The 26,347-nt window shown below is 34.6% G+C and overlaps 1 protein-coding gene across 1 annotated transcript in view; it reads left to right on the top strand.

Moving 5' to 3' along the window:
* The window catches only part of LOC136027009 (metastasis-associated protein MTA3-like), a 147,833-nt gene that overhangs the window by 5,598 nt on the left and 115,888 nt on the right, over positions 1 to 26,347 (top strand). Inside the window, exons 2-4 of the mRNA XM_065703903.1 lie at positions 6,657 to 6,724; positions 11,280 to 11,370; positions 25,365 to 25,597. Coding sequence (XP_065559975.1) covers positions 6,657 to 6,724; positions 11,280 to 11,370; positions 25,365 to 25,597 — 392 coding nt within the window. The remainder of the gene's footprint in view (positions 1 to 6,656; positions 6,725 to 11,279; positions 11,371 to 25,364; positions 25,598 to 26,347) is intronic.

Genomic DNA, 26,347 nt, shown 5'->3' with positions numbered 1-26,347 from the left:
AGTGAAGGAACAAAACCTATTTGAATATTTCGGCCCTATATCTAAGGGACGTCTTCAGCAAAGAAAATAATAAATAATAACACACTTACAATAAAAGTTCTCAGTTAAAAATCCATTTTTTATAATAGCCTTGGCATCATTACGTTTTAACTTAAAGTTCAGCCAAGACTCTAAGGGCCGTCTTCAGCAAAGAAAATAATAAATTATAACACACTTGAAATAAAAGTTCTTGGTTAAAAATCAATTTTTTAGAATATACAAGGGCCCTTAGATATAGGGCCAAAACATTCAAATAGGTTTTGTTTGTTCACTGTCTTGGGAAAAAAGTCCTCATTATTCTCTCTTCTGTATTTGTATTATGGAAAGGCAGTGTGGTCTTTGTCATTATTTATCTTCTATTTTTGAAGATATTATTATTTACGGTCATTTATCATATGCCAGAATTAAGAATTGTTCTCTTTATTTCAGACCTTGACTAATTGAAAATATTCTGTAAAAATCCACTGCTATTTAACAAGGGTTGTTACATATTATTACATAATACCTACTAATTTTTGTTCGTCATTCTTTCTGAACTCAAGGATCACCTTCCTTCAGAAAAGGGAAAAAATTTAGTGTTTTAGATTGGAAGGAAAAGGATCGTTGCAAAAGAAGTTGCTCCTGTTTTACAAGTTGTCTAATGGACGCCCATTCAAGAAGTCTCTTTGCTGTCTTGCAATTGATTTTAGCTAAGGACCTTGTCAAAGTCATGAAAGAGGACTACAAGATATATACTAGACTTTTAATTGTAACATTTTTTCAAAATCGACATTTTATTATTATTTATTTAAGGATTAACGACGCTTCTTGACTACTATGGTCCCTGCGTCGGCCCTGCAGTGCATTCCTGCAGCGTGATACGATCTCTGGGTCCCGTATTACCAAGCTAAGGTCAAATCCACTGCACCACAAGAGGACTAAATTTTATCGCCGAAAACCGGGATCGAACCAGGGATCTAGTTTGGAAGTCTTGGATATTTAAAAAATGTGACCAAATTTCTGAGAAAGATCTTGAGACAGTACTATAGTTGGATTTTTGCTGTTGTCAAAAAGTTTGTGGTAACAAGCTGTAGTAAGGAGTGATCCGGCTAAATAGTAAACGAAAATCTAAAAAACGGAATTTTGACGCTAAAAGATACATCAAAAGAATCGGATTTTCATGCTGATTTTAAATATATTAAATAAAAAAAACTAATTTTTTTAGCTGAAAGTAAGGAGCGACATTAAAACTTAAAACGAACAGAAATTACTCCGTATATGAAATGGGTTGTCCCCTCCGCAATCCCTTGCTCTTTACGCTAAAGCTTTTAATTGTTTTAAAAAGTAGAATTGTGGCAAAAAGTCAAACTTTAGCGTAAAGAGCGAGGGATTGCGGAGGGGACAACCCATTTCATATACGGAGTAATTTCTGTTCGTTTTAAGTTTTAATGTCGCTCCTTACTTTCAGCTAAAAAAATTAGTTTTTTTTTATTTAATTTCTGAATGTTTTTGAATTAATACATGTTCGGTTTTGGCTCTCCGCACATAAATTATTAAAATGAAATTTGCATATTAATTCCTTTTTTGGCTGAATGGCTTTCTCTTAGTTTTGATCAGACGATTTTGAGAAATAAGGGGTGAGGAAGGAGGCCTAGTTGCCCTGTAATTTTTCGGTTACTTAAAAAGGCAACTAGAACTTTTAATTTTAACGAACGTTTTTATTAGTAAAAAATATGCATAACTTAAGAATTAACTTACGTAACAAACTTTCATAACCTTATATTTTTATTATGTATACGAGGGGGTTTGTACCCTCGTTAATACCTCGCTCTTTGCACTAAATCGTAAGTTTTGTCCCAATTCTTTAAGAATGGCCCCTGAATCAGAAAGGCCGTAGAATAAATAGTTGAAATTACTAAAAATACTTTAGCATAAAGAGCAAGATATTTATCTCCTCCTAAATACCTCGCTCTTTATGCTAAAGTATTTTTAGAACCCCTCATATGCGTAATAATCTCTGTTCGTTTTAAGTTTCAATGCTACTTCTTCCTTTCATTTGAAAAAACGTTTTCATGTTTATTTTTCATTGTTTCTTATAGTAATGCTAAAGAATCCTGCGCCCTTTTCAATGAATTTTTCTTCCCCCATGACAGATTCCTCCAAGGAAAGATCCTCCAACATAGCCCCCTCTCCTCAGCCCCACCCCCAAACAAAATAAAATCCCCCTGAAAACGTCTGTACACTTCCCAATAACCATTACTATATGTAAGCAGTGGTCAAAGTTTGTAACTTGCAGCCCCTCCCCCAGGGATTGTGGGGGAGTAAGTCATCCCCAAAGACATAGTTATTATGGTTTTCGACAATGCTGAACAAAATGGCTATCTCAAAATTTTGATCCGTTGACTTTGGGAAAAAAATGAGCGTTGGAGGGGGCCTAGATGCCCTCCAATTTTTTTGGTCACTTAAAAAGGGCACTAGAACTTTTCATTTCCGTTAGAATGAGCCCTCTTGCGACATTCTAGGACCACTTGGTCGATACGATGACCCCTGGGAAAAAAAACAAAAAAAAACAAACAAATAAACACGCACCCGTGATTTGTCTTCTGGCAAAAAATACAAAATTCCACATTTTTGTAGATAGGAGCTTGAAACTTCTACAGTAGGGTTCTCTGATACGCTGAATCTGATGGTGTCATTTTGTTTAGATCCTACGACTTTTAGGGGGTGTTTCCCCCTATTTTCCTAAATAAGGCATATTTTTTCAGGCTCGTAACTTTTGATGGGTAAGACTAAACTTGATGAAACTTACATATTTAAAATCAGCATTAAAATAAGATTCTTTTGATGTAGCTATTGATATCAAAATTCAATTTTTTAGAGTTTTGGTTACTATTGAGCCGGGTCGCTCCTTACTACAGTTCGTTACCACGAACTGTTTGATAAGTTTCATCAAATTTAGTATTTGTAATCAAAAATTACGAGTCTGAGAAAATTTGCCTTTTTTGGAAAATAGGGGGAAACACCCCCTAAAAGTCATAGAATCTTAACGAAAATCACACCATCGCATTCAGTGTATCAGAGAACCCTGTAGCTAAAATTTCAAGCCCCTATCTACAAAAATGTGGAATTTTGTATTTTTTTTGCCAGAAGACAGATCATGGGTGCGTGTTTATTTGTTTCTTTTTTGTTTTTTTTTTCCAGAGGTCATCGTATCGACCAAATGGTCCCAGAATGTCGCTAGAAGGCTCATTCTAACGGAAATGAAAACTTCTAGTGCCCTTTTTAAGTGACCAAAAAAATTGGAGGGCACCTAGGCCCCCTCCTACGCTCATTTTTCCCAACGTCAACAGATCAAAATTTTGAGATAGGCATTTTGTTCCGCATAGTCAAAAACCATAATAACTATGCCTTTGGGGATGACTTACTCCCCCACAGTCCCTGGGGGAGGGGCTGCAAGTTACAAACTTTGCCCAGTATTTACATACAGTAATGGTTATTGGGAAGTGTACAGACGTTTTCAGGGGGATTTTTTTGGTTTGGGGGTGGGGTTGAGGGGAGGGGGCTATGTGGGAGGATCTCTCCTTGGAGGAATATGTCATGGGGGAAGAGAAACTCAATGAAAAGGGTGCGGGATTTTCTAGCATTACTATAAAAAAAACAATGAAAAAATAAACGTAAAAAAAATTTTTCAATTGAAAGTAAGGAGTAGCATTAAAACTTAAAACGAACAGAAATTATTACGCATATTAGGGATTCTAAAAATACTTTAGCATAAAGAGCGAGGCATTTAGGAGGAGATAAATACCGCGCTTTTTATGTTAAAGTATTTTTAGTAATTTCAACTATTTATTCTACGGCCTTTCTGATTCAGGGGTCATTCTTAAAAAATTGGGAAAAAACCTAAGATTTAGTGTAAAGAGCGAGGTATTAACGAGGGGTTAATCCCCCTCATATACATAATAAAAATATAAGAATATAAAAGTTTGTTACGTAAGTTAATTCTTAAGTCACGTATATTTTTTACAAATGAAAACGTTTGTTAAAAATTAGAAGTTCTAGTTGCCTTTTTAAGTAACCGAAAACTTGGAGGGATACTAGGCCTCCTTCCCCGCCCCTTATTTTTCAAAATCGTATGATCAAAACTAAGAGAAAGCCATTTAGCCGAAAAAAAATTAATATGCAAATTTCATTTTAATAATTTATATGCAGAGAGCCAAAATCTAACATATATTAATTCAAAAACGTTCAGAAATTAAATAAAAAAAAACTAGTTTTTTTAACTGGAACTTAAAACGAACAGAAATTACTCCGTATATGAAATGGGTTGTCCCCTCTGCAATCCCTCGCTCTTTACGCTAAAGTTTGACTCTTTGCCACAATTCTACTTTTTAAAACTATTAAAAACTCTAGCGTAAAGAGCGAGGCGTTGAGGAGGGGACAACCCGTTTCATATAAAAAACTTTCAGTTAAAAAAACTAGTTTTTTTTTGTTTAATTTTGAACAGAGAGTAAATTGAAAAATCCATAAAATATTTGAATATTTTACTTTTCGCGTATTCTTGAATGTGGTTGTATTTTTTTAAGGAGCTCATTTGTTTTTACAGCCGTATTTTTATGACATTAGGACTGATCTTCTTAATTATAAGGATCCTCTCAATTAGCCGGCCTGCGGGCGGGCTAAGTATAATGTTGAATAGTTTGTAGGTGATATCGGAGCGTACCTACAAGTCTAAACTGGACGGGGAGGTATCATTATATGTGATATTTGAATGATGGTGAACGTATTTGAAGTCTTTGCTAAGTTTTTCTACTTAGACACAGAGAACAGAGTTGTTCTATTATCCTACCAGTTTAAAAAAAAAAGGAGACAACCGTGGAATGCAAAAACTACAGAGGAATCTCCCCAATTCATAGAACGAAAAAAATCCTTGCCACTATATTGCTATATAAACAGGTTCTGCAGCACCCGTAATAGGAGAATTAGACCCAACTAGGGAGGCTTTAGGTCTGATATGGGTTACACTGACCAGATATTTAGCTTGAGACAGGTTCTAGAGCAGAGATTTAAACATAAGCAAAAGATGATGCTGGTGTTTATTGGCTCCACTACTGCTTTTGACTCATAGTTTCTTAGCCTGGACTGTTTTCTGATTAAACTCCTATGGTAACAAGTACCAAGTTACATTGAAGACTAAACTGCAGATGCTTGATGCAATAGTGGCTTTAGTACTATTGTACAGCTCCAAGATCTCTCTCTTAAATCCTTTAGAAGCCAGGTATCTGGATGTCTTCTATCGTAAATGCCTTTGTTATATCCTGAAGGTCACAGTGATCTGTAAGAGTCAGTAACGATATTATCCTCAGTAAAGCTGGAAACTGACCTCCCAAATCAAGTATCATCAGCTTCTGACGCTTCTGGTTGTTCGGCCACGTACTTAGATGGCCTGGCAACGCTATATTTGATCGTTGCAAGAAATGTCTCCTGTTGCCGTCGTGGAGGAAGCCTGCCGGTTGTTGAAAAAAAAACCTGACTATCTACCATCAATGCCGATCTGGAGCCACTTTGCGGGTTCAGGAAATACGGCAAACGCTGGGACCGAGAGTGGTCATTTATCATTGAGCCCTTCAAGTGTGGTTCCTGGAGCAAAAAATATCACAAGATCTCGAACGCCACGATGAACCAAGGACTTGCAGCATGAAAAAAGCACAAGTAAGCACGCAAAGACCTTCACGGAAGCTCAGGAAGAAATAATGAAAAACCAATTTTGTTAATATCAAAATATAAAGATATCATTACGAAAAAGTACTTCTATAGCAGCGATTTTAGATTGAAATTCGTTTCGTATGGTTATCAAACATGTTTAGGCTATTTAGTATTTTTCAGTTCCCTGCCTAAGTGTTAGATAATCACTGCCAAAATACATATTCAAATAGTTAAAGTGCCAAGGACACTGAAAATGAAACCTAATTGTTTGAACAGAATTTTGGAAAAACCTGGAATTCCACTTTTAGTAAAAAAAAAAAAAAAAAAAAATACCGATCTGCAATTTTTATGGTAGCGGGCGTCAAATATAAAAGAAAGAGAAAATCAAATATAATAAATCAAATATAAAACAAACGTTTAGGAATTAGCAAAAAATAAGCTAAAGGCATATACCACCTACATTTTACGAAGATGCAGCTTTCCTTTGAAACTGTAGGTGTTTTAGGGAGCCAATAGTTTTACTGCCAAAAAACATTGTCGAATTCTGCTAATTATTCTTGCTCATTTATTTTCATGGTTCAACGTGACAACACAGAAGAAAATCTGGCACTACCCTAAAAACTTCATAATTTTAAAGCAACCAAAAAAAAAAATAATAGAAAATTGTGGTTTTCATGTATATAAAGACTGGGCGAACTTTGATACGATGTGTTGATATGAAACAGAGGCCGCTTGTGTTATCTTAACTTTACACGGAAGGGTTGGTTTTCATGTTTTTATGAGAGTTTGAGTTGAAGAAATACAATTGGAATCTTAATATCATTAAAACCCACTCAGTAATAAGAGTGTAAACAGATCATATTATGGCTATGAATCTCGACGCTATATTTGATATTGGATCATTTTAGTTACCTAATGTTAAATTTTTTTTATAGATTATATCTACTGTGAAATTTCACCAACCGAACCATATAAAATACGGAGAATCAAGGAGCTTGTGAAGGTGATCTTGTGAATTTAATTTTTCCATTTTACATATTTTCTTTTCTCCTTTCATAGGGTAAAGATACTGATGATTCGACAGTTTTGTAAAAAAAACTACTTTTTTACTCCAGAAGGCTTCATTGAAAGACTTTTGGTTCAAGGAAGGATTCAGTATGTAGGAAAAATATCTACGAATTTAACTGTTTGTTTAGAAGTTTGAAGTTTTATCCGAAAAGAATAGAAAACTCCACTTTTCTGAAATTAGAGGGTTTTCACATACAAATTGGAAAGAACAAAAAAGTTACCTTTTTCTGATGTAAGTCGATTCTTGCATCTTTTTTTTGTCATTTTTTTGTGTTACTTCTTTTGTCGATGTTTTTTCGATATTTGTGGGCGGATCCTGGTGGATTCGACATGCGCGTTCTTTTTACATTATTTCTTTGTTTCTCTTAACTTTTTTAAATGTGTAAATGTATAAAATACTATTTAGATAGTGGAAGCAAAGAACTGAAAAAATTGTCTCAAGTATAGGGACGAAATTGGATAATCATATGGGGTGTAATTGTGTGACCTAGGTCCCTGTTATATAATGTGTGATATAATAGTGTGATATAGGTCTCTTTACAAACGCAGTCTGAAATGACCCACTTTCTCTCAGCTTTAATGGCCCAGCAAAGAATCCTTTGTTGTTTACTGTTAAAGCGTTGTCAACATTTGGCCATTTCAATGTTAATCTACCTGTTTCATCCTCTTTTAAAAAAAGTTTAGTTTTGACTATCCTTTGTCTGGAAAGTCTAGAATTCTTGAAATATTCATGTCCAATTTAAAATTATTAGGAGTTTGAGACAGTGAAGAGTTTAACATTTTTCGTTTGTATTTTGGGTGGGATAGGAATTCCACGCTAATTAGTGAGGGGTTCAGAGAGAATATTTGTATTTTATAGCTTGGAATCTATTTGAATGAAAATTTATATAAAATTTACTAAGAGATGGTGTACTTTAAATTTATTCAGTGATAAATGAATTAGGGTGCTGTGATCAACAAGTCAAATGCTTAGAAATATGACCATAGCATGGGGCCAAGTGGCAGTTCCTCAGATGGTGGAAAAATCTAGCATGAAATCAGTATAGTTAGGATTAAAAAAACTTTTTTTAATGTTTTTTTTCAAGTGAAATATTATTACAAATAATAATCATCAAAATCTCTTATTGTTGAGAAAGTACCAGTAAATTCGACAACTATGTTTTCGTCAGAGGACCCTTAAATTTCGACACCAATTATTTCTCATCCGTTTTACATGTTCAGTGAAGTTTTGACAGAGTCACCTATATTTCGACAGGGTCTGTTGCTGTCTGTCGAAAATTTCGACAAGGTTACTGCAAGATATTCTCAAAAGAATTGAATCTTATAATATAAGCCAATATCTGCAGTTGAATTCGGCTGAAGTAACATTTTTAGTCGGTCTGGTATTCTACTACATCAGACAAGAATTTTCGACACTTGGAACATAGTTTCGTCAGTATAATATTAGCTGCCATTTTAACTTAATTTTATCAAGAAAAAGCCAATACGGCAACATTTTAGAGAAGATCAGATGTATATTGATGCATTGGTGCTGATCCCAACTTTTTTTTGCCAAAAAACAACCAAGTAATGACAGTTTGACCATAACATAGCTAAAAAATTGCTGGGAGCTCATTTTGTGTCGAAAAAAGGAAACCGATTGAATTGAATAATCGGATCTTATCTGGGTGCATTGGATATAGTGTCCACGTTTCGTATTGTCAAATGTTAATGAAGGCTTCAAGAGATGGGGTTCCAAGTCACGACTACGCAGAGTTATCCTGTTTTGAAGGAAAATTTTGAAAGTGGTTCCAGAATTGCACTGTCTAATCACCGTTGCAAACGGCTGAACTTTTAAAATACTTCATTCTTAAATGTAACAAACTAGGTTTTAAGATGAAGATACGACTAACAGGAAAGTACTTTCTATGGGGTCACAAAATGTGTCAATTTAGATCCCACTACACTCTGGTTAAGTAAGCCATAAACATGAAAAATACTATCTTGTTATCACCTAGTTAGAATGGCTTCAAGAGAAAACGCTTTCCGTTAAGCAACTTCATGGTGCAATGCTAAGAATGGATGGTTTTTCCGGATAAAGGGTGTGGAATTTTGCTGCTTATTTTTGATACTGTAAAGGCTTTTGTTCGCGTTTGTCACAAAGGCTTCATGTAAGGTTTTGTTAGGCTATAGGATTTTGTCGGAAAATTCTTTTGTCTTTGTAAGATCACTATGTTCGTTATAAAATACAAGCTTGAATTCATTAGGTTTATGAGCCGTTGAAAAGTGAATTGTTTTTAAATATGTTTTTAATGATTGGGTCGATAGGATTTACAACTTTTAAAATAAAATGGAGTTAAATCATCAATATGGCTATTACTATTATTATTGTATTTTTATTTTGATTGATGTGTGCCAAGGAAGGAGTTAACTGTTAAGTTAATGGTAGCAGGGTGCATGATATTGTAGTTATACTTTATTACTTTTTTTCAACCGCTGTTAATTTTCATTATTTTTCATGTCTTGGGTTTGTTTAATTATTCCTCTTCTATATCATGCCGTGGTATTTGGAGGGGATGTGGGTAGGCTAAGTTTTTTGTTAATAATTCGTATTAAATGACTAATAAATAAGTATACTTGCTCCATACTTTCATGAAATGAACAAAAAGCAACAAATATCTGTTCATAGACAATTTCGATGATTTGATTTTTCTTTTCAGCCTAATACTTACAGAGCGTGCACCTTGGATCAAGAGGGCCTTAAAGTACAATCACAGAAAACACTTTTTTGTGTCTGGCTATTTTAAAACTTACTGAGGACGCCCCTTGGACCAGCGGGATTCCAGTGTACAATATATTTGCTAAAAGGATTTGTTTGTGCGCATTTTTTTAAACGGTTTGAAACTTAAAGAGTAGTCTGTATTAAGGAGAGCAAAAGCACACAAAAATTCCAGGCCAAAAGGATTGAGTCCATGAAATGGAACATAAACCTTGATATTGGTTCTTTTGTTAACTCCTACTGTGGTGTGGAAAGCATTATCGATAAATACTCGAAAGAAGACGCGATTTATGAAAGTTTTAAAGCGCTAGCTCCTTTGGCTCCTCAGCTAAATGGCTTTAAAGTTGAAGTAAAGAGGGTTTATTTTAGGAAAAATTCGCCGCTGACCTTCAACTTATGAACTTACGACAATTATAAGTTCAAGATGTGAAATTTGAAAAACGAGGTAAAATAAAACCGATTTAAGTCCTGAATCAGCGCAACAAATGGGCTACGTCTAAGTTGTGGAGACTTAGTGGGGCTCAGAAGGGAAGAGATTTTGCAACTTGTTCGAACTGGAATACTGCAAATATTTTTAATCTGCAGGATTTCAGGTTCAATACGATCAACTCTCCTTAATCCCCATCCCACCGCCAATTTTTCAGTGGATAGGTTGGCATGTTGTCTCTTGTTGGAAATGAAATATGGCAAGGATTTCCAATTTTTTTGAATTGGGCACCAAATGGAGCCGATGCACCTCGCTCTCTAATTTTAGATGTAAGATAGTCCTGTGGGTTCTTTTTATAACTAAAATTATACAAGCGTTTTATATCTGTACGGTTTGAGGAGTCAAGTTGATCATCTAGCCTCCAACGTAATCCCTCCCTTTCTGTCTTTGCGCTAATTTGTAGTAGAAATATAATCGAGTTAAATCGTGCTAAAACTGGAAACATGCAATGATTTACAGCTTGTATGGTTGAAGGTGTAAAACTGACCTATTTTCACTGAAACTCCAACCCCAACCGCCGAAGTTTCAGTAGAAATAGACGGGTTTTCATTTTGCCAATGACCTTGGAACTTACGGTGCAAACACCCTGGGCTGAAGATAGGAGAATAATGATTTTTAAAATTGTGTGCCCTTTCTCCAATCTACCAGTTCAATCCTCTCTGTCAGCAAGGTGACGGAGTGGATAAATGAACAAAGGAATGTGCCACCTCGTTTGTGCAATAAATTACTTGGATCAGTTTGAAAATTTTTGGGCACGTCTATTTTCAGGCAATCAAACTTTCTGAAAAAAAATTTCATACCATTGAATTGTTTTGGTTTAGATATTAGACAGCTTAACAATTTCAAAAACAAGATATTTCTTGTCCGATGATACTGTAAAGCCTACTAGCACCAGGACTGTAAAGATCAGTGGTCTGTTATTTCTTGGGCAAAGTTTCTTTGTTTCTCCTGTTATTGCTCTTATATTCTTCTTTATTTCATAAAAATAAAAAAAAGAATTTGATAAATTTGGAAGTTTGTTTCTTCTAGTCTTGATTTGGAAAAAAATGTCACGTAACGCGTCTTAGATCACTGCAGTCAACCTTTACTTTTTTTTCTTCAGTTCTTATTTAGAAAAGCAAGAGCACAACAGAGCGAAAAAAAACTGGATACTAGGTGCAATCAATTCCACAAAATATTTTCTGGTTTGTAAGAACAGGCCTCACTGCCTTTCAAATTATGTTATTGAAGCTTCTTTTTTTTCAGAATCCCAAGGGTATTGAGGCTGAAGTTACTTGTTTTTATCGAAGAAGAGATATCCCTGCTAGGCTTCTTTCTGCATTTGATGAGCTCCAAGGTAACCATTACATGTGATTAATCTTGATTTACGGATTAATACCCAGTTCTCATCAATTATCATTTTAGAATAATGTAACTTATCATATATATGATTGTGCTCGGTAGACTATTCTTAGGCTTCACTATAGGTTTATGTCTTGACTTGTCTTACTTGACTTAAGTCCCGTCCGGCCTTTGTGGCTGTATTGGGGCTTCTTCTCTTCTGAACAAATGATGAATGTGGCGACGGTATTTCGATCCATCTGGCGCTAGACGAAGTAGCTGGGGGAGGTTATTGGCCGGGAAGTTTTCGGTCCATCTCTTACGAGGTCGGCCTCTAGGGCGCTTGCCGTGAACCCGTCTTTCGAATGTGATTTTTGGGAGCTGGTTGGCCAACATTGGCTGGATATGGCTAAGCCAGCGGAGTTGCTGGCTTCTGACCCGGTCCATGATGGTGCGGGGACAACGGAGCAGTTTTCGGAGGTTTTCATTTGAGATTCGGTCAATATAGGTGATCCCTGCAATGCGTCTAAGGCATTTAGTTTCAAATACGGGGATTCTTCGCTCATCATCAGCCTTTATTGACCAAGTTTCGCTTGAGTATAAAGCAATTGGGATTATGAGAGAGTTGAAGAGTCGCACCTTCAGAAAAGTTGACAGAGTCTTGTTTTTCCAGATTGGCAAGAAGTTCTTGAAACTGGCGCCTGCCGGTAGAAAGTAAGTAGAAAGTATCTGTAGAAAGTAAGAACTGCTGTCAGCTTAGCCAATAGTAACTGGTTGTGAAGACCAAAGCTTCGACTTGCATCTGAAACCCAATGACAATAAATTCACCAGTCCATCACACTCTAGTAGGATACTACAAATGAGATGATGCACATGCTCTCTGCTAATAACCTTCTTAAACATAAATTCGGTGCTGGGTGTATAATACACTCGGTTTGTATAATCAATAATCCATATTTCAAAATCTTTATTTGGTACCGGGGCTAGAGTTTTTGGTTTATGCGAGCTTCACTGAACTGGACCTTTTCCCTTTTTGATAACTGGATTAAAAATTACAAACAAAACTAACCAAGCACTAAGCTTCATGAAAAAATCTTTTGGTAGAGTGGGTTTAAGTACTCAGACAACAAAGTGCTGCCATTCACAAGGTACAAACCGCAGATTTTGCCATCTTCCTTTAAATATTTCTTTTTTACTTTGCTCAAAGTATTACTGACGCTGGAGATTGAGAGTGTAAAATATAGACTTCAAGAAGGCTCAAATAACCTTTCGTTGAACTCCTTTTCGAAAACTGGTTTGCGCCAAAGATTGGTTGCTTGGAACTCAGAAGTGTAACAGTCAGTCCTATTGTTTTTCTTTCAAATTTTTAAAGCTGAAAAGGGTTTTATTTCAGTACGAGCACTGTTTTCTTTTATACTATAAGCCCGATGCTGAGCTAAACATTTTGCAAATTTGCGTTTCAAATACAATCTGATTTCACTAATTGTGCCCACTTCAGGCTTAGTGTTATTGCATCACAGGTCAAACCAATATGGCGACCAACGACAGGCCTCACTAAGCATAGGGCTCTTATTCCACTTTGGTGTTTCGGCCTTCATTCGCACTTTTGTCGTAGGGGCCGTTGCCTTTTCGACCGCTCCACACGCGTTTGCAATTTCAAAACAGTAAGTATTCAGTGGCCGGAAGGAAGTGTAAAGTCGAAACTGTTTCGACTGAACAGTTTTGGCGGAATTCCGCTGATTTTAGTTTCTGAGTTTCAAACTTCGGCTAGCGCCCTTTTTCCAGCTGAGCTTTCAGTCGTAGGTGGAACTTCGCAGAAACTAAACTAGTATTTCCTATCTCGGCGCAATGAAGCAAAGGGATAATGTATATAAAGTAAAAATAAATAGTCAAAGGAAGATGATAACATCTGCAGTTTGCACTTTGCGAGTGGCATTATGAGCTTTTGAGCACTTAAACCAATTGCGCCAACTTAACGATTTCGATAGTCATCGGTGTTTCTACAATGTGTAGTGGGAGAGGAAGACCCTCGGTCTTCCTTCCACAGCATTGCAGGAATGTGAAAAATGACTATGAGAGAATAATTAGCCTAATGATCCAAGTTGTTTATGGAAAGACCGCATGAAATGTCGCCCAAACATGCCTAAGTCTATGCCCAGTGTTCCAAATGACTGGCGAGCATACTTTACGAACGACTTTAATTCCCCGAATCCCACTGTAGCTAGACCATATACCAAACCAAACAACTTCTGTGCTATCAAACTCGAGTTTTCCGGACTGGACCAAATCTGTTTCAGATGTAACGTCAAATATCTTTAGGCTGAAAAAGAAAAAAATCGCACGGAGTTGATGGCCTGTGTGCACTTCACCTTCTTTCAATAGGAAAAGCCTCTGTAGGCATGGCACACCTAAATAGGCCATGATCTGGTACAAAAGAGGTCTTTCATTAGTCACGTACGAAACCAAGAAAGGAAAAGATAAATGAAAAGAAAAAAAATCAAATAGGGGAAAAAACGAGGATTTTGTCAGCCAATAGCAAAATTTGAAGACGAAAATCAAGCAAATATTTCGACAAGGACCTCCGCCAAGTCGTCCTCAGTGCTCAAAAAAAAGAAAGAGAAAAAAAAAAACAAAGAACGAAATTTAACCTTCTTAAGTGAAATCTGCAAGAGGAGAACTTGAAGAGGCATCTTTAATATCTACCATAAATGACCTACCGTAATCTTTTAAAGAGGCAGTTCAGATAAAAAAAAAATATATATAAACATGAATTTGGCTATAAATAGAGTCACAGGGGATATTTCCTTAAGCCCAATTTATAACAACTTAATATTAAAAGACTCTATGAATATATTCGCCCAGTCTAATTTAAGACAGCCTGTTCGCATATCTAATCAAAACCAAAGTTGTAGACAGGCAAAATCTATTGCAACTCAAAGGATACTTATTCATTCTAATCGGTAAATTCTCCTTCATTGATCTCTGTTGGTTTTTTGTTTTTTTTTTTGTTTTTTTTTATTCAGTGTCTTTTCTCCTCTCTCAGAGTCCACTTCAGAAGATTAGATTTTTTTCTCTCTCTCTCTCTCTCTCTCTCTCTCTCTCTCTCTCTCTCTCTCTCTCTCTCTCTCTCTCTCTCTCTCTCTCTCTCTCTCTCTCTCTCTCTCTCTCTCGCTCTCTCTCTCTCTTTTTTTGAGCACTGAGGACAACTTGACGGAGGTCCTTGTCGAAATATTTGCTTGATTTTTGTCTTCATATTTTGCTATTGGCTGACAAAATCCTCGTTTTTTCACCTATTTGATTTTCTTTTTTTCTTTTCATTTATCATTTCCTTTCTTGGTTTCATACGTCATGTATAGCAAGTATGGTCTCAGAACGTATTTATTAATCACTGAACTGCTTATGTTCCAGGTAACGACTCTTATCGAACAACCCATTCTAGTATCCTCTGGACTTTAGGGCATTTTTATGCGTTCCAAAGATGGTCAGTTTTATCAGATACTGCACACTTTAGGGCTAGCTCACAAGAACTCTCTTATAATTCTTATATGGACCAGCACATTTTGAACATTTCTTTGTATTAGAACAATTTTCTAATTGGGGAAATACTTGGCATCTGTATCACCGAGGGTGGAGAAACTTGTATTCTGACATGGGTAGCTGCTCATAACCAATCTTAGGTGGACGGTCTATAGCTTTTTGTAGCTGTTGAATGTGAGCTTGATTTCACTTTTGCATATGCGCCACAGCTAGAATTAACTATAGCTTCAGCAAGTTCAGTTGTGTCAGCTTTGTTACACATTACAACACGCCATTCATCCTTCCGAACTTTAAGGTGATAGTACTTAAAATAGAACTGCTAGCTATAGAATCCAGGAGATTTTTACAGACATCTGGGTTGTCAAGATGTTATAGATTATTTTTGACGACCACTGCATAAGAACGCTTTTCACGTGCTATTATAGATACAGAATGCTGAGGGACAGTTCTTGCCTACACTTTGTTCTTCACTAGACTTTTAAATCCCACACACAATTCTTTAACCAGTAAGTATGTGTCGCAGTAGTTTCCCGAGGGACCACCGGCACTTGATCTGGTTCGAATGTGACCAATTTTTTTATCATAAAAGGCAGCAAAATCTCGTACAGTGTTTTGGAGCCATGTAATGGCTCCTAGGGCTTATGAAACCCTGCTTCTATATTTGTAGAAATTACCCAGAGTCGATGGTCGTAATGAAAAGGACGGACGTGGTCATTGAAAGGGAATCAGCGAAGGTAATAATAAAAGGAAAAGGGATATCTGGAGGGAAGACACTTGTTTTCCTTTGTTTCCCAATTCTTCTTTCGATCTCCTAAGGAGAAATAAAGGGTAAAGAAAGGGGAAGATCATCAGTTCTTAATTTATAAGAAAATACCAGAAGGTGTTGGACAACGGAAGCAAGGAACCTTGCGAGGCTATTGACAGTAGTTTCAGGTAGGTTGAAATTAAGTTGGTCAAGTGTCCTGCCACACAACTTTTAACCCTGAATATCAATTTTTGCCGCATTTTTAGACCTTTCTTTGACCTTATTTTTATAGTAGGATCGAGAGAATTTACAAAATAATATTTTTTTTATATTTTTCGTAGTTTCTTAGCTTCATCCAATTTACCATTTCTGAAAAGCATAGTTTATTTCTTATTAGTGTCTTTATGTTTTGGTTTATATAGGGCTTGACACTGTAGCATTAGAAAAAAAATTGGGGGAAGGAAATAGATATATATCATTTATCTTTTTGCGGAAAGTACCAATTTGTTTATTAAGTTTTTGTAAAATGTATACATCTGACCAATTTTCGTTATTTAGTCTTATACCAAAAGAGAGAAGGCCAGAGTTGTAAAGAGGGTGGCAAAAGTCATAAATCATTGTTAAAGAATGCTTAAGGGTTAAAAGAAGGATAGAGATGGGAAAGGTTGTAAATGCTGCCTAATGGGGGACTGAGGGGCACTGAGTAAAGTTGAGGGGGATTGTACAAAATTTTGAATCACAATCACAAGAATATCAGTTTGAATCACACTAAGAAAGGTATTTCCCCAAGTTTTTGGCCTTTTAACTATTTGCTTAAAATTAAGGAGGTAGTAAATTGAATCCTTATTAATATCACTAGTGTCGCCAATTTAATAAAAAATGGAAAAAAAGGCATTGGGATACTTAGAAATGAAAATAAACACAGAAACAGCACTTGTCTGCAATTGCTGAATGAATCTACGTTTTTCATCAATATTGTGGTTTGGCGAGTAATAGAAACAACTAATGCAATAATATTAAAGGAAGGGGGAATACATTTGACCTCATACTTAGTCAAAGGATGTCATCACACATAGATAAACCATGGACATTAATGGTTTTGGGATAAAAGTTACACTTAAGACGCCACCATTTTTTCCACGTAGTGGGCGAAACTAGTATGTTTTTAACTACGTAAAACTTGCGAATATACAACATTCTTCGCTGTCCCATTGTCTGTGCATATAAATAGATTGTCAGGTTTACCGACTCTTGAACATGCAACATATAATTGTCCATTGGAAAACAATCCGTATTCAGATCTATACCGCATTTTTCTAATGATTGCCCTTGAACTTTGTTGATGGTGAATGCTAATCGAATATTCCCTGTGTCCCCGTCGTCATTCATATATCTCCCCTGTGCCCTTCCGGCGTCCCCGTTGTAGTTGTGTCCCTGTGTCCCGGTCGTCATTTATATTCCCTGTGTCCCGGTCGTTATTTTTGTCCCGGTGTCTCGGTCTTTAATTTCTCTTTGAGTGTCCCGGTCGTCACTTATATTCCCTGTGTCCCGGTCGTCATTTTTGTCCCGGTGTCCCGGTCTGTAATTTCTCTTTGAGTGTCCCGGTCGTCATTTATATTCCTTGTGTCCCGGTGTCCCGGTCTGTAACGTCATAAAGTCTTCAATGGCTCTGGTGGTGCAGCCAGTTCAGGAAGTTTAACTTTTCCTTTGGCGCAACACATTCTCATTGCTTCACCATTAAATTTTAAGGCCTTGCAATAGGGAAAAATTTTAGACATAGTCCCGATTTGAACACATCTACTCAAGCTATAATCATCGACTGGGCTGTACCTGAATGATAGGCGATAATTTTGACGTTGCTCTTGTGATTCCTCGGCACGCTTTCTTTTGGCATTATATCTTTGAGCCGCAAGCCTGTTTTCAGGTTGTTTTTGTGATTCCTCGGCACGCTTTCTTTTGGCATTATCTCTTTGAGCCGCAAGCCTGTTTTCACGTTGTTCGTTAATTAACTCTTTTCTAAACTTAAAGACTCTTTATTAACTCTTTATTAACTTGAAGAGTTAATATTAACTCTTTGAGCAGCTTCCTCGGCTGTTTCTTCTGCCATTGTAGGATTTTGTTAATTTCTCTTTGAGACGCAAGCCTGTTTTCACGTTGTTCTTGGGATTCCTCGGTACGCTTTCTTTTCTTACTTTATCTTTTAGCCGCAAGCCTTTTGGCATTAACTCTTTGAGCCGCTTCCTCGGCTGTTTCTTCTGCCATTGTAGGATTTATACTAAAATTTCTTTTTAAATTAACTCTTTGAGCAGCTTTCTCGGCTGTTTCTTCTGCCATTGTAGGATTTATACTAAGTTTTTTCTTTGAATCCTTCCCCTATATACTTATAATGACGTCATATGCAAAGCCTTGTATACTTATAATGAGGTCATATGCGTACAAACAAACAAACATACAACTTATATATATATATATATAAAAATATATATATATCTTCTATATATATAAAAATAAGTTGTCTGTCTGTCTGTGGATGGATCAGGTGACGTCACCTGAAAAAACTGGATCAGGTGACGTCAAAACTGAAAAAACTAAAAAAAGGCAAAAACTACAAAAAAACTAAAAACTAATAAAAAAAATAAAAAAGCTAAAAAACTAAAAAAACTAAAAAAAGGCAAAAACTACAAAAAAAACTAAAAACTAATAAAAAAGCTAAAAAACTAAAAAAACTAAAAAAAGGCAAAAACTACAAAAAAACTAAAAACTAATAAAAAAAATAAAAAAGCTAAAAAACTAAAAAAACTAAAAAAACTAAAAAAAGGTAAAAAACTAAAAAAACTAAAAACTAAAAAAAAAGGAAAAAACTGAAAAATAAGCTAAAATAAAGGTAAAAACCAATAAAAAACTAAAAAAAAAACTGAAAAAACTAAAAAAAGGCAAAAAACTACAAAAAAAACTAAAAACTAATAAAAAAAGTAAAAAAGCTAAAAAACTAAAAAAACTAAAAAAACTAAAAAAAAGGTAAACAACTAAAAAAAATAAAAAATAAAAAAAAACTAAAAAAAAGGAAAAAAACTGAAAAATAAGCTAAAATAAAGGTAAAAACCAATAAAAAACTAAAAAGAAAAAAAGGAAAAAACTAAAAAAAATTTTCATCTAAAAAACTAAAAAAAACTAAAAAAGGTAAAAACTAAAAGAACTAAAAAAGAAAAAAATAAATGACGAAACTCAAAGAGAAAGCGACCAGGACAAAAGGAATGTTCGATTAGCAATCAACAAAGCACCGGGACACAGGGAGTATAAATGACGACCAGGACATAAGTAAAAAAAAAAACTATCTATATATATAAAAATAAGTTGTCTGTGGATCTGTGGATCGTGGATCAGGTGACGTCACCTGAAAAAACTGGATCAGGTGACGTCAAAACTGAAAAAACTAAAAAAAGGCAAAAACTACAAAAAAAACTAAAAACTAATAAAAAAAATAAAAAAGCTAAAAAACTAAAAAAACTAAAAAAAGGCAAAAACTACAAAAAAACTAAAAACTAATAAAAAAGCTAAAAAACTAAAAAAACTAAAAAAAAGGCAAAAACTACAAAAAAAACTAAAAACTAATAAAAAAAAATAAAAAAGCTAAAAAACTAAAAAAACTAAAAAAACTAAAAAAAGGTAAAAAACTAAAAAAACTAAAAACTAAAAAAAACTGAAAAATAAGCTAAAATAAAGGTAAAAACCAATAAAAAACTAAAAAAAAACTGAAAAAACTAAAAAAAGGCAAAAACTACCAAAAAACTAAAAACTAATAAAAAAAGTAAAAAAGCTAAAAAACTAAAAAAAAACTAAAAAAACTAAAAAAAGGTAAAAAACTAAAAAAAATAAAAAATAAAAAAAACTAAAAAAAAGGAAAAAAACTGAAAAATAAGCTAACATAAAGGTAAAAACCAATAAAAAACTAAAAAGAAAAAAAGGAAAAAACTAAAAAAAATTTTCATCTAAAAAACTAAAAAAAACTAAAAAAGGTAAAAACTAAAAGAACTAAAAAAGAAAAAAATAAATGACGACACTCAAAGAGAAAGCGACCAGGACAAAAGGAATGTTCGATTAGCAATCAACAAAGCACCGGGACACAGGGAGTATAAATGACGACCAGGACATAAGTAAAAAAAAAAAATTAACAAAACTAAAAAGAAGGTAAAAACTACAAAAAAACAAAAAAGAAAAAAAAACTAAAAACTAATAAAAAAACTAAAAAATCTAAAAATCTAAATAAACTAAAAAAGAAAAAAAAAAGGAAAAAATAAAGGAGAAAAACAAAACTAAAAAACGAATGTATATACAGACCGGTACACCGGGATACAAATGACGACCGGGACACAGGGAATATAAATGACGACCGGGACACAGGGACACAACTACAACGGGGACACCGGGGGAAACAGGGGGATATAAATGACGACCGGGACGAAAAAACTAAAAAGAAAAAAAAAACTAAAAACTAATAAAAAAACTAAAAAATCTAAAAATCTAAATAAGCTAAAAAAGAAAAAAAAAGGAAAAAAATAAAGGAGAAAAACAAAACTAAAAAACGAATGTATATACAGACCGGGACACCGGGATACAAATGACGACCGGGACACAGGGAATATAAATGACGACCGGGACACAGGGACACAACTACAACGGGGACACCGGGGGAAACAGGGGGATGTAAATGACGACCGGGACACCGAGACAGGGAATGGTCGATTAGCAATCACCATCAACAAAGCTCAAGGGCAATCATTAGAATCATGAGGTATAGATCTGAATACAGATTGTTTTCCCATGGACCATTATATGTTGCATGTTCAAGAGTCGGTAAACCTGACAATCTATTTATATGCAAAGACAATGGGACAGCAAAGAATGTTGTATATTCGCAAGTTTTACGTAGTTAAAACCATATATATATATATATATATATATATATATATATATATATATATATATATATATATATATATATATATATATATATATATATATATATATATATATATATATATACTAGCTGTTGGGGTGGCGCTTCGCGCCACCCCAACACCTAGTTGGTGGGGGCGCTTCGCGCCCCCCCCAAGCCCCCCCGCGCGCGTAAGTCGTTACGCGCCATAATAGTTACGCGCCATTGTAGTTGTGTCCCTATGTTATATAAACTTGCGAATATACAACATTCTTTGCTGTCCCATTGTCTTTGCATATAAATAGATTGTCAGGTTATCCCCCTGTTTCCCCCGGTGTCCCCGTTGTAGTTGTGTCCCTGTGTCCCCGGTCGTCATTTATATTCCCTGTGTCCCGGGTCCCGGTCATCATTTGTATCCCGGTGTCCCGGTCTGTATATACATTCGTTTTTTAGTTTTGTTTTTCTCCTTTATTTTTTTCCTTTTTTTTCTTTTTTAGCTTATTTAGATTTTTAGATTTTTTAGTTTTTTTTATTAGTTTTTAGTTTTTATTTCTTTTTAGTTTTTTTGTCCCGGTCGTCATTTATATCCCCCTGTTTCCCCCGGTGTCCCCGTTGTAGTTGTGTCCCTGTGTCCCGGTCGTTATTTATTTTTTAGTTTTTTACCTTTTTTTAGTTTTTTTAGTTTTTTAGCTTTTTTATTTTTTTTATTAGTTTTTAGTTTTTTTGTAGTTTTTGCCTTTTTTTTAGTTTTTTTAGTTTTTTAGCTTTTTTATTAGTTTTTAGTTTTTTTTGTAGTTTTTGCCTTTTTTTAGTTTTTTTAGTTTTTTAGCTTTTTTATTTTTTTTATTAGTTTTTAGTTTTTTTTGTAGTTTTTGCCTTTTTTTAGTTTTTTCAGTTTTGACGTCACCTGATCCAGTTTTTTCAGGTGACGTCACCTGATCCACGATCCACAGATCCACAGACAACTTATTTTTATATATATAGATAGTTTTTTTTTTTTTACTTATGTCCTGGTCGTCATTTATACTCCCTGTGTCCCGGTGCTTTGTTGATTGCTAATCGAACATTCCTTTTGTCCTGGTCGCTTTCTCTTTGAGTGTCGTCATTTATTAGTTTTTTCCTTTTTTTTTTTTAGTTTTTTATTGGTTTTTACCTTTATTTTAGCTTATTTTTCAGTTTTTTCCTTTTTTTTAGTTTTTTTTATTTTTTATTTTTTTTATTTTTTTACCTTTTTTTAGTTTTTTTAGTTTTTTTAGTTTTTTAGCTTTTTTACTTTTTTTATTAGTTTTTAGTTTTTTTTTGTAGTTTTTGCCTTTTTTTAGTTTTTTCAGTTTTTTTTTTAGTTTTTTATTGGTTTTTACCTTTATAGTTTTTTTAGTTTTTTAGCTTTTTTATTTTTTTTATTAGTTTTTAGTTTTTTTTTGTAGTTTTTGCCTTTTTTTAGTTTTTTCAGTTTTGACGTCACCTAATCCAGTTTTTTCAGGTGACGTCACCTGACACATCCATCCACACATCCATCCACACATCCACAGACAGACAACTTATTTTTATATATATAGAAGAAGATATCTATATATATAAAAATAAGTTGTCTGTCGATGGATGGATGGATGGATGTGTGGATGGATGGGTCAGGTGACGTCACCTGAAAAAACTGGATCAGGTGACGTCAAAACTGAAAAAACTAAAAAAAGGCAAAAACTACAAAAAAAACTAAAAACTAATAAAAAAAATAAAAAAGCTAAAAAACTAAAAAAACTATAAAGGTAAAAACCAATAAAAAACTAAAAAAAAAACTGAAAAAACTGAAAAAAGGCAAAAACTACAAAAAAAAACTAAAAACTAATAAAAAAAGTAAAAAAGCTAAAAAACTAAAAAAACTAAAAAAACTAAAAAAAGGTAAAAAACTAAAAAAAATAAAAAATAAAAAAAAACTAAAAAAAAGGAAAAAACTGAAAAATAAGCTAAAATAAAGGTAAAAACCAATAAAAAACTAAAAAAAAAAAGGAAAAAACTAATAAATGACGACACTCAAAGAGAAAGCGACCAGGACAAAAAACTAAAAAAAAAGGCAAAAACTACAAAAAAACTAAAAACTAATAAAAAAAATAAAAAAGCTAAAAAACTAAAAAAACTAAAAAAAGGTAAAAAACTAAAAAAACTAAAAACTAAAAAAAAACTAAAAAAGGTAAAAACTAAAAGAACTAAAAAAGAAAAAAATAAATGACGAAACTCAAAGAGAAAGCGACCAGGACAAAAGGAATGTTCGATTAGCAATCAACAAAGCACCGGGACACAGGGAGTATAAATGACGACCAGGACACAAGTAAAAAAAAAAATTAACAAAACTAAAAAGAAGGTAAAAACTACAAAAAAACTAAAAAGAAAAAAAAACTAAAAACTAATAAAAAAACTAAAAAATCTAAAAATCTAAATAAACTAAAAAAGAAAAAAAAAGGAAAAAAATAAAGGAGAAAAACAAAACTAAAAAACGAATGTATATACAGACCGGTACACCGGGATACAAATGACGACCGGGACACAGGGAATATAAATAACGACCGGGACACAGGGACACAACTACAACGGGGACACCGGGGGAAACAGGGGGATATAAATGACGACCGGGACAAAAAAACTAAAAAGAAATAAAAACTAAAAACTAATAAAAAAAACTAAAAAATCTAAAAATCTAAATAAGCTAAAAAAGAAAAAAAAAGGAAAAAAATAAAGGAGAAAAACAAAACTAAAAAACGAATGTATATACAGACCGGGACACCGGGATACAAATGATGACCGGGACCCGGGACACAGGGAATATAAATGACGACCGGGACACAGGGACACAACTACAACGGGACACCGGGGGAAACAGGGGGATAACCTGACGATCTATTTATATGCAAAGACAATGGGACAGCAAAGAATGTTGTATATTCGCAAGTTTTACGTAGTTAAAACCATATATATATATATATATCTATATTCACAGGTGGGACATAGGGACACAACTACAATGGCGCGTAACTATTATGGCGCGTAACGACTTACGCGCGCGGGGGGGCTTGGGGGGGGCGCGAAGCGCCCCCACCAACTAGGTGTTGGGGTGGCGCGAAGCGCCACCCCAACAGCTAGTATATATATATATATATATATATATATATCTATCTATATTCACAGGTGGGACATAGGGACACAACTACAATGGCGCGTAACGACTTACGCGCGCGGGGGGGCTTGGGGGGGGCGCGAAGCGCCCCCACCAACTAGGTGTTGGGGTGGCGCGAAGCGCCACCCCAACAGCTAGTATATATATATATATATATATATATATATATATATATATATATATATATATATATATATATATATATATATATAGATAACAACTCAAGTTTGGTAAGTAATTTAAATTTTGAAACTTAAAAAATCTAGTAAAGTCTAGTAAGCTAACTTTAAGGTGAGTAACTAAAAATCTAGGAAATTGAAAACGACCTGAGAAACGTGACTGAGTTTGTGTTTGAGTGTTTTTTGTCAAGGGCTCCAATTTTGGGTATTACAACATTTAGGTTGCTGAGAGGTGTAGGAAAGGACAAAGATACTGACAAAGAGTAAACAAAAGGATGAACTTTTTACAGCAAGGGAGAAAAAGTGGTGGTCATTTTAGAATGTTTAGCACATGTCAGATCTCGCAAATCAGAGTCCTATTGACATGATTACCACGAGGGATATAATGCATGTTTTTTCACAGGGATTGGGTAGGAGCAAATTGACTTGGCTGAGGTCTTGAGAGGAAGGGGGACTGGACGCCAAAGTCCTTGGTAGCCAGGTGACAATATCATTTGTAAGAGGGGTTATGTTTGGGAAAAATATGAGAAAAATCATTGGACGGGGATCTGAGTGGGTTAAAATGGTCGACGAAGATAGACTGACTGATTGGACCTGGCAGCAGGTAATGGACACTGAGGAATGTTCATTGAGGGAGGAATATTTCCCATAATGCTGTCCCCCCCCCCGAAACAGGGTTTTCCCACGATGGGTTTATAATCGGCTACAACAGGAGCTACACAAGCTTGGATGAGTTGCAATATTAGAAGGTATTAGCAAAGAAATCAAAGAGAAAAACCTAAAATAGTTCTTGGAGGGGGTAAAAAACAGTTCACCACCAAACAGTTTCTGTAGAGGAAACCCAACAAATTGGCCAAAAACCAGTTATAAATAAAACAATAATGCCTAAAAGCAAAATACTTGGACACGATAAGAATAAAAAACTCTAGATCTGGTTGGTATTATTGTCACCATCATGACGCTTTAAAAATGGATAATTCCTCTATACCCTCAGTGGTGCCTTTGTTAATGTGGCATGATGAATTTTGGTCATTACATACTGTTGACGTGAATTTTGTTGCTTTTATTTTTGTATAATTAGCACGGGCTGAATTTTGTTTGGGTTGAATTTTCTTGGTTTCGATTGTGTTTTTGTTGAATTTTGCATGGGTTGAATTTTTACTTGGTTGCTTTTTTCTAGTTGAATTGGGCCTCATTGAACTTTCTTGTTTTAAACTTTGCTGGGTTCAGATTTTACTGGGTTGAATGTCCTTTAACTGATATTTGCTTGGATTGAACTTCATTGGGTCAAATTTTCCGTGAGTTTTAATTCAACATGGGTTGTATTTTATTAAATCATGTTTTTGGTGTAATTTTTCACTGACTGAATGTCGCTAACACTAGTTGCAACATTAATCTTTTACTTAGTTTTTCTTATAATTTTGGTTAAATCTGACATTTGTAGGTCTACAAAAAGATTATACTGCTGAAAATGATGAAAGTCCAGTACTCATTGGTCGAACGCCAGCGGAAGAAGGGTTTTCTCTAGCACCTAGCCATCAGAAGCATTCTTTGAAAGATAGAGAACTGTTCATTTCAGGACAGATTGAACTTGTTTCTGAGTCAGATATTCGAGGAAAATGTGCAGTAGCACTTCTTAAGGAAGGAGAAAGCTGCTCTGAGTGTTTAAATGATGTGGTATTATTTTTTTTTCTTCTACTCCTTTTTTCTAGAAATAGCATCAATTTGCTACTGTCTTTGCTTGATGAATGCCAGTCTTGCACACTCATGCAAAGAGGACAGTCCTCTCGAAAATGGTCAGGAAAAACTGCCCGAAAAATTAAGAAAATCTTGCCGTTAAATGGCACTCGTTTTGTGCCTCCTCCCCAAAGGGAAGTTTGTTTAACATCCTTCTCTGTGTTATTAATTCTGAAAACGTATTGTAAGTAATGTAGCTAAAGCATGGTTTGTATTCTGATATTTCACTTATTTAGCTAAGCATCCATTCAAATAAAAAAATTATCAAATGGAATAATACACTGCTAAAATACCGATAAGAAATTTAGTGCTGTCTTCCAAAAGAATCAATACCTAAAATGACAGTAACAAAGTAAAAGATGAAAAGAAAATATTCGGTTTGACTTGGACACTTCACCTGAAAAGGGCTAATAGCAACTTGCCTGAAGGGCTCATTGTTTTTTTTTTCTGTATTTTATTGCTATAATGACTGTCGACTCAGTTTTATGAAATAGTGCAGAATGGACAAGGGTCACTTATACTGTCTTACAACAAAAATAGAATAAGCAAATCCAACTGACACCGTACTTTGGTTGGTTTGGAAGGTTTTCTTACCACTCGTGTCTGTGGGTAGATGCTCAGTTTTGTCATTTGTAAATTGTTGAACTATTTAATGCGATGCATCTTGGACATTTTATTATTGCAGTTTGC

The sequence above is a fragment of the Artemia franciscana genome, chromosome 5 (assembly GCF_032884065.1).
Source record: "Artemia franciscana chromosome 5, ASM3288406v1, whole genome shotgun sequence".
Taxonomy (NCBI): Eukaryota; Metazoa; Arthropoda; class Branchiopoda; order Anostraca; family Artemiidae; genus Artemia; species Artemia franciscana.
This window is presented reverse-complemented; position numbering and strand designations above follow the sequence as displayed.